The sequence below is a fragment of the Crocuta crocuta genome, unplaced genomic scaffold, assembly GCF_008692635.1.
Source record: "Crocuta crocuta isolate KB4526 unplaced genomic scaffold, BGI_CrCroc_1.0 scaffold99, whole genome shotgun sequence".
Lineage (NCBI taxonomy): Eukaryota > Metazoa > Chordata > Mammalia > Carnivora > Hyaenidae > Crocuta > Crocuta crocuta.
Genome location: NW_027551560.1, coordinates 895,491 through 904,851, shown reverse-complemented (window position 1 = coordinate 904,851; position 9,361 = coordinate 895,491). Strand labels below are relative to the sequence as shown.

The 9,361-nt window shown below is 42.1% G+C and overlaps 1 protein-coding gene across 1 annotated transcript in view; it reads left to right on the top strand.

Moving 5' to 3' along the window:
• Positions 1–6,624, top strand: part of RASEF (RAS and EF-hand domain containing) — a 109,003-nt gene extending 102,379 nt beyond the window's left edge. The window contains exon 21 of the mRNA XM_077749546.1: positions 3,443–6,624. Within this exon, the coding sequence (XP_077605672.1) occupies positions 3,443–3,548 (106 nt within the window). The 3' untranslated portion in view covers positions 3,549–6,624. The remainder of the gene's footprint in view (positions 1–3,442) is intronic.
• Positions 6,625–9,361: the final 2,737 nt, after the last annotated feature.

The following is a 9,361-nucleotide window of genomic DNA, read 5'->3' as shown; positions in this document are numbered from 1 at the left end:
AACACACACACACACACACACACACACACACACACACACACACAGCTTAAGCTGATATGATCAGTTCAACCCAGGAGCTGAGCCTGTGGGTGTAAGTCTGTCCAGGAGACGGAGTCACCTCTAATGCAGTTGTTAAGCATGTGGTGGGTTTTGGTGACATAGTCTAGTTTTCCCAGCCTCATCCCTGTTGTAGGTGTTTGGAGTATCTTTCTGATTTCCTTAAAGTGAGACATGCCTATATTTATGGTAGATTTAAGAAACCCAAAGTCCAGATGAACGATATGGGTACATGTTTTCCCTCCTTAACATTTGCTTTCAGGTTCCATAATGTCTGCATTATGTGAGCACTCAGCCCGTGGACGCCCCATACATGGTTCAATAGAGATATCGAGGAAATAAATATAAGACAGGCCATGCAATTTAACGTGACGAAAAGAGGGGCGCCTGGGTGGCTCAGTTGATTCGGCGTCCTACTTCAGCTCAGGTCATGGTCTCACAGTTCTGTGTCTCCCTCTCTCTGCCCCTGCCCCCCTGCTCGCACTATTTGTCTGTTTCCCTCTCTCTCTCTTTCTCAAGAAAAAAAAAAAGACACGAGAGGAAGAGAAAAGGAAGCATATGACCAGGCAGCTAGATGACTGTAGCTGATAGAGGCCATTGGAAGGCCCAGAAGGGAGAGATGGGAGTTGTCTTGTGAAGATGTTGTGATTATTATACTCATTGTCCAGAACAGAAAGTGGAGAATTAGAATACTTGATCAACTTGCTCAAAGTGACACAGGTACCAAGTGGCATCACTGGGAGTTGTCACCATGAATCTGACGCACTTCAGTGTTGGCAATCTCAGCATTGCATTCCACATTCTCTTCTTTTTTCTCTCCCCGCCTAATGTCTTCTATCCTCAGGGTTTCTAGAACTGTCTTTAGCTAGTGACTTCCACTTACTGTATTTTTAACCTCCACCTCTTTTTAAAATTCCGTAACCACATCCCCAACCCATCAACAAGTAGAAATTCCGAAGGCATGACTGTATCCAACATGTCCAAACCCTCCCAGCCTGGCCTCACCTACCCTTCTGGTGGCATCTCTTATCTTGCTTCCCAAAGGAGTGAATAATCTGTAGACACAGTCAGACTTTATTTCTGGTTGTGGCCAAGCTCTTGTATGTCTCCTTGCCTTTATGCGTGCTGCTCCTTGCACCTGGAATTTCCTTTCCTTATTAACTGAAGGTCAACCCCTGTCCTTTCGAGAGATCCCTCCAGTGTCAAAGTGTCCATGAAGCTCTATCTCCATGAAGCCTTCCTTCACTGAAGACCAGCACGACTGTGGTAGACCCTTTCCCGCATCACACTGTATATGGGCGTTAGCAGCTCTCTCGGGGGCCTCATTTTGATTGTTTAGACGGTCTACCCCTCAAAGTTCACAAAAGGGGTCCAAGAGTTTGTTGAATGACCAGATGTCTGAGATGATGCAGTTGGAAGTTGTATTAGTTTTCTGTTGTTGCTGTAACGAACTCCCACAAACATAGTCCCTTAAGCAGTGCAAATTGATCAGGTTCCGGTTCTGGAGGTCAGAAGTCTGAAATGAGTCTTGTGGGTTCTAGGTTGGCTGGTGTTTCTTTCTTCTTTTTCTGAGTCTCTGTTTCCTCACCTGGGGAGAGAGGATAATAGTGATCACCTGTCAACCTGTCAGGGTTGCGTGTGTGTTTATGTTGCTTGCATGTGAATGTGCATGAAATGAGAAAAATGTGAAAACGTAAAGCATAGCATTTACTAGCTGGCCTTCAGCAAAAATTAATTTCTCTCTTCTTTTCTTCTGCTGAGATATCATCTTCCCACTTCACAGTATAGTGGTTTTCGAAAGTTAGCACATCTGAGCACCTTCTGGAACTATGCTTACCAAATCGGACCTTCTGGAAGTGTGGGTAACCTAAATTAAGATGTGCTGGCGGTATTAAGTATTCATTGGATTTTGAAGGCAGTATAAAAATTGTAAAATACTTCATTACTATTTTTTATTGATAATAAATGCTGCAATAATAATATATTTGCTATACTCATTTAAATAAAATATATTAATAAAATTAAATTTACATGTTTCATTTTATATCTTTTAATGTGGTCACTACTACATTTAAAAATCACATGTGTGGATTATATTCTATTTCTATTGAAATATGTTGTTGTACTAGGAGTACACCAGTCCTTAGTAGTTTCAGTTATTTGCCGCTCCGTAATAAACCAAGATGTAGTTGCCTAAAACAACTACCACTTTTTAATTTCTTGAAATTACCATAAGTGACTGGATCTCAGCTGGAAGGTTCCCCACCTGCTCTCACTTGGCGTGTCTTGTGCATTTGCAGTCGAATGGCCGCGGGGCTTTGGCTCAGGCTGGACATCTACCACCAGGATGCACATCCTTGTAGCCACGCATCCCCAGGGCCACTCTGCTGGCCCTTTCCATGGCGGGACCCTGGACTTACTAAATGGCAGCTCAGAGTCACCTTCTGAATGCCCGGCTTGGAGTGCCAGCCCACATTTCCTCTGCTTTCTGTTGATGTGAGCAGTCACAGAGCCAGAACTGATGGAGAGGGAGAGCCCGTGGTGAGGGCTCCCCAGTCACAATGGGGAGCCCCGAGCACTGATGAGGAAGGTGGAATTGTTTGGGGCCTCTTGGGGATGAGCTGTCACAATCAAGATTGCCATTCGGGGTCTTGTCTCAGGTGGGACATGGGTCCCTGCATATTTCACAAGCGTCCCTGGGAATACACATGGAAGAATACTTCCCTAGGAGGCTTTCACAAGATCTCACGGATCTTTGGTCACTGTTGCTTCTAAGCTGTTAATTCTAAGAGAAATTTAGGAAGAGGCAAAAAGGAAGATTTATTTTTTCTGGATTTTTAACTTTAAACATTCATCACTACCTCCATGGTCGTGTATAATTAAAGAATGGTGATAAAGTCATCGTTGTTTTTGTGAAGGTCAGTGAGCATGAGTCGGGGATGGAAACCAGGTTCCAGAGTATCAGGGAGTGAGCTGTGCATGCAGGAGACCGTAAGGCATGTGACACCACACGAGAGAGCAAGAGTAGGTGGTGTGTGCGTGTGTGTGTGTGTGTGTGTGTGTGTGTGTGCCTGCCTTGTGCACATGTGAGTGTGGCCTGGTGCTCCGAGCACGGCTCTGTGTCTCCTCCAGCTGCCTGACCGAAAGGAAATTTTTTTAACCTTTTTGTTTTTGCCTGTGTTTCCTCATATATAAAATGGGGCACAACAAATTCATATGGTCCTTGAGAGGATTGAGAACACGCGGTCTGGATGGCACATGGCAAGCACTCCACAGTGTTGTTTTTATTTCCACAGAGCCATTTGTGGTTTGGTTTTGTGCCTCGATAATTCATTCTCTCCCTCTTTCTCTCTGTCTCCCTCCTTTCCTTGCCCCTCCCCCCCAGGGAAGTGAAAAAAAGAACCGATGATGATGACAGCAAATCCATTACCAATCTGACCGGGACCAGTTCCAAAAAGTCGACCCAGATGAAAAACTGCTGCAGTAGTTAAATCCCAAACACCCTCGGCCTCCAAAGCCCCTGAAGCCCCCAAGTGCTGACTTTCTGTGAATACTGCCGCGTGCAAAGTTCCAGTGTGGGAATCTGAACTGTGCCCTTCGAGCCCTCTGGAACCCTGGCTCTTTGCTGTGTTTCCGTGAAGGATCTGGGCCCTCGGTTAAATATACTTGTCCTTGCAGGGTCTCAAAAGATAATGTGTAAAAAGCGATAAAAAAAATCGCGTGCTCAGATCAAAGCTGTGGAAGAAGCTGACATAATTCGAGTCACGTGGGAGCTGACTATGTAGATAATCCATGACATGTATTTCAAATATTCGATACTAGAGTACTAGTAAAAGGGGGTTATCATCCTAGCTCTACTGCTAACTAGCCTGTGGCCTGAGACCTGCCAGTGACCCACATTAGATCTGTTTCCTCATCTGTAAAACAAGGAGCTTAGCCTTCCGGGCCTTGAGCTCTTGGATTCTGTGCACTGGAAGGAACAGGAAGGAGCCCCCGCTGGCCCACCGTTAACAAGGACTCTGGTTGGTTGTACTCTAAATATTGGGGATGTTGATTTTTCTCATTTCTGAAACAACAGAACTTAAATGAGGGAAAGAAATGGTAATGTGTTAGGCTCCAGTGGAGACAGAAAAATCTATTTTTTTATATATAAAGAAAAAAAACATTTTTGTGACAAAAAGTTGGAAAAAACCAGGGTACTGTAGTCTCAGAATACTAAAAAGTCCATGGTGTAGATTCAATGTTAAAAATTCTAATGAAAACTTAGGAGGCCACTCCTACTAAAAGTGCAATGCCTAGGAAAGTTGTCATTCTTCACTTAAAAATATGTACCAGCAAGTCATGGCCATGGACTGGGGATAGGCAGGAGCTGGGAGTGACTGCTAATGGGTATGTGGTTTCCTTGGGGGATGGAGAATGTTCTGGAATTACATTGTGATAACGGTTGTACAACTCTGTGAATATACAAAATAACACTGAATTATTTACTTTAAAAATGGCTGAAGTGTATGTTATGTGAATTATATCTCATTAAAAAAAAACCCACTACCACTTGAAGCAGTTTAACATTTTGCTAAATGAAAATGTGCCTGCTTGATTTACACCTTCCCCTGGCTCACAAGCATAATCTCCAATACAGTGCAAAGCCCTAAACCCCCTAGTTGCCAGCATTTGCTTCCTGAAATAATGAACAGTGAAAGAAATGTATGTATGGTTTTGGAGACTCAGCTCTTTAAAAGAGAAATGGGGAGTCCGAGTCCTTTGTTGAATGTGACTGGTGACTCCTTACCAGCAGCTTGATGGGCCTCGCTCTCCTTCTAGAACCTGCAGTGCTTCCCAGATTTCCCCACCGGAATGTCTCTAACAGCTAAGGGAGTCGACACCTGACCCCAGAGAAGCATGGTGTTTGGTGTTTGGTTTTCAGTGGTATTGAACTTTAAGTTATTCCCAACCAGACCTTTGAGCTTGCCTTGGTTCATATAGGTCCAGGCTCCACGTAGGCTGCTGAGGAAAACTTAATGAATAGCAGTTATTTATTGTATTATATGAGCTAATAACATTCCTTTTTGTTGAATTTAAAACACTTCCATGTAGCAGTTTTTCTCCTGTTTATGATTTTTATGATCAAACCTTACATTCGCTAGCTTCATTTTTCTTAATGAAAACTGACCAGATATGTTACACAGATTATGAATAGCCACAGCATCCTTTAGCTTTGAAAAGCATGCCTTCTCTCTATTGATATCTAGGTTGTTTTTTTTCCCCCCCAGTGGAAAGTTTGATCTATCTCCAGCAACTCTATCATGCATTTCTGTTTTGTGGTTTTTGTTGCAGAAAAAAAAAAGTTTATATTTTTGACCGAGAACAATGCCTTGCTTATAGAGTATTGTCCAATGGAACGGGTTGGGGAGTGGGGGAAGGTGGTTATTTTGAGACTATGGTGAGATGCAAATTTGGCCACTGCTGTTTGCCTCTGTGGCATCTTTTGAAGCCCAGGTTAGAAAGGATGTTCTGTGTTGACATAGGGGACACATGTTCAGGTGTTTGGTGCAGTTGCACAAAACTGTGTTAATATACGTGTTATTATGTTGCCTTTATTTATTTTCCCCCAAAGTGTCTCTATGTGTTTGTCTGAAGGTCTGTACATAGAATATACCTTTGATGCAGAAGTATTATCTTGGCTTTTGCCTCTGGATTGTATGGCTAGTACACCCATTGATTTGGGGATCACATAGCACCTTTGATAGACAAAGCAATCATTTTTATTTGAACCTAGATAAATATTGTGGCAACAAAATCCAAATTAGAGACTTAAAGCTCTGGTGAGCAATCTTGTTTAAAGAAAAGCTACTTGAAAGCGCTTTCAGCTGCATTGGTAGGAAATCATAATTATTACCGACATTTGATTTCATGAAGGTATTCTCAAAGTTACAGTGTATTTTTGATAAGAAAAAAATATTTAATGTTTTTAACCTAGACTTACTGTGACACATTTGCATAGTCCTGTGCAACTAACTCATCTTGACTCAATTTTTTCTTTGAGAGCTTTTAAAATCACAATTATATTATGCTCCTTTTTTTTTATGCATCCTGACACATTGGATAATATTTTAATCTCATCATGGAAAAGAATGTTGGATAAAGAGACATTTTTCACTGTTAACTTTTAGCCTCATGCATTTTCATAATTTATTTTTCCACTTGCTGCTTTATATGACATATGTGACATTTGATTATTTAATACCAAATGTGATTTGCATAAACCCAAGTCACACAACCCTCTTGCTGAAGATAAAATTGAGGTTAAAAGATAAAGATTTATTTTCATATTTGTACAGTGATCAGCTTCAGAGTGAAGGCTTTTGTGGGCTTTTATTGTATATGTGTGTAAGAAATTTCCTATGTATATATTAAGTAGGCCTCTGGGTATTAGAATAATTGTTTCATGATTTTGATTTATATGGTTTACATTTTCATAGTATCGGCCATATTTCGTTTATACTGTTTATTTCTCGTCAAACCATTAATAATTATACCATAAAGTGTAATTTTTATAGCAATGCAAATGTCTAAGGAACTACAAATATTTTCTGCCTTGTAAATTCAATAAAGCACGCTTCTGTCGGCCTTTGGGGTGTTTCCCTCAGCTTGACTGCAGGCATCCCTAAGTAACTTTAATTCTAGGATGTGCCTCCATGAAATCCTGCCTCTAAAACACTTGCTTCTGGCTTGGGCAGCTGGCTGGTTAGAGAAAAAAATGAAGACATGGTTCCTTGGCCACTGGGGCAAGCACGTCGGTCGACCAGCTAGGGTGTGACGGCCAGGAATTGGGAGATTTGCAGGACAATTTGAGGGTGTGTTTCTGGCCCTCCTCATGACCTCTGACACCCATTCTTCTTCTTACTTTCCCCACACTGCCTCGCCAACTCCTGCTTCTTGGGTTTTAGTGGAAACGTCACTTCCTTCAGGAAGCCTTCCCTCTCAACCCCTAAAATAGGATGAGGCTGACTGCCCTCACTTGTGTAGCATCCCTTGGAAGTGATCGGCATCCTTATTGCCCTTATACTTGTCTAAATAGACATGCCCGGAGCCCTGAGCCCTTTGCTGCTGCCTCCCGTCTGCTGTATGCAGTGCTTAAATAGGGGAGCAAATAATTAAATAAGGCAGACTTTGCAAAGTTTCTGCAGACACACACAGATGCACATACAGAGTAGTCATGGACAGTGTAATAAAGAGGTAGTGTATTTTATTTTTTAAGTATTTTGAGATGGAGTGCGAGCTGCTAGAGGGGCAGAGGGAGAGAGGGAGAATCTTAAACAGGCTCCACATTCAGCATGGAGCTGGATACAGGGCTTGATCCTACAACCCTGGGATCATGACCTGAGCTGAAATCGAGTCATATGCTCATGCTACCGAGCCCCACTACGAGCCCCAAGGCAGCATATTATAATGGCTGTAGGTCTGAGCCCTGCAGCCAGCCTCATATACCTACTACCTGGCACTTTGATTACCCTCAATTTAAAAGGCCTAGGTGGCTTAGTCGGTTAAGGGTCTGACTCTTGGTTTCAGCTTAGGTCATGATCTCACGGGTTCATGAATTGGAGCCCCACGTCAGGCTCTGCACTGCTTGAGATTTTCTGTCTTCTTTCTCTGCCCCTCTCCTGCTAGTGTTCTCTCTCCTCTCTCTCTCTCTCTCTCCCCGTCTCTCTCTCTCTCTCTCTGTCTCTCAAAATTAAACATTAAAAACATTTACCAGATTTCTTGCGGGATAGGGCATTGCAGAGGACTCACTTTGGCATAAGTTTATTGATTACTTCCCATATATATTCTTGGTATTCCGATGGACCTGAAGTTGGGTATCATAGGGGATAGGCTATTGTGTAGATGGATTAAAAGAGGAGGAAATAATTGAGAGAAAAACGAAGGTCTGAAAATTAGAATGGAAAATTGTGAATGGAGGCCTTATAGGTATGGAACCTCCATTTATTAAAGTCTAATTGGATCAAATAGTTAAAGGGCTGGAGAAAACACCAGAACTGTGGTTGAGAGTGTGAATCTAAATGACCGTAGACATGGTGGTGGGTAATGGGGTTCTCGAACTAATTAGAAAGCACACTTTATGTTTATACCATGGCAGGTAGCCTGTTGAGAAGGATCTCTGATGGATATATGCAAATGTCCTCAAGATGGGAATTAACCCCCAGGAAAGCATATTATTTTGCTGGCTTTAAAGTAAGAAATAACATCTTTTCTTTCCAGATCTCGATGTTAAGCTATGTTTTCATAGCTGAAAATGGAAAACAGGCAAAAATGCTTCAACTTAAAATTGCAGGGTAAGGCAAATTTTCAAATGCAAAATTCTAGAAACAGTTACCTAGTTTCCTTCATTTTTTCCCCTGCATTCTGTGTATCAGGTTTATTTATGAATTTATATTTCTTAAATTTGTGTAGAATGGGGATTTCTTTGCAAGGTTCTTTAACTTGTGGCCTCGCAGGCCGGCAGTTCCCAAGCCACATTTCATAGCATTTGACACACACTTTTGTAGAGTTTCTCACTGTCCTTGGGATATTGGCTTTCTGGAAATTTTTCCGTGCAAGATTTGTGGCCCATCTTCCCATTGCTGTGCAGGAAGGCAGAACTCAAGAGCTGGATAAAGATAGATCCCTTCAGGGGATATCTTGAATAATTGCAGTGTGGGTTTAGGAGTTCATTTTTTAATTTAATTTAGTTTTTTTATTTTGACAGAGCCTTTGGGGGAGGGGCAGAGAGAGAGATGGAGAGTGAGAATCTGAAGCAGGCTCATGCTCAGCATGGAGCCTGATGTGAGGCTCAATCTTATGACTGCGAGATCATGACCTGAGCGTGTATCAAGAATTGGACGCTTAACCAACTGAGCCACTCAGGTGCCTCAGGAGTTTTTTTTAACTCACCACAACTATCTTCTTTTCTTGATCAGTCATTCCAGAAACATGTTTTTACTTCTTAGATAAAATCTAAAAACTTTACATGATCTCTACGGCTCTCTGTGCTCTGGCTCCTACCAATTCACTCACAATGATTCTAGACACTGGAGATACAGAGTGTATAAGACAGACTCTCAAGCAGATTACATTCTGGTGGGGCTTGATGAAAAATTTGTAATCAAATAAAGAAGATCCACATTTTACTTCCTCCTCACCTTTCTCTACTCCAGAGTCTACCTTTGGGCACAGAAATGTCTGTTTTCAGAAATGCAATGCCCTCTCACCCCCACCCTTTACTCAGGCTCTGCTTTCTGCTTGGAGAACCATCTGCTCATGTCCA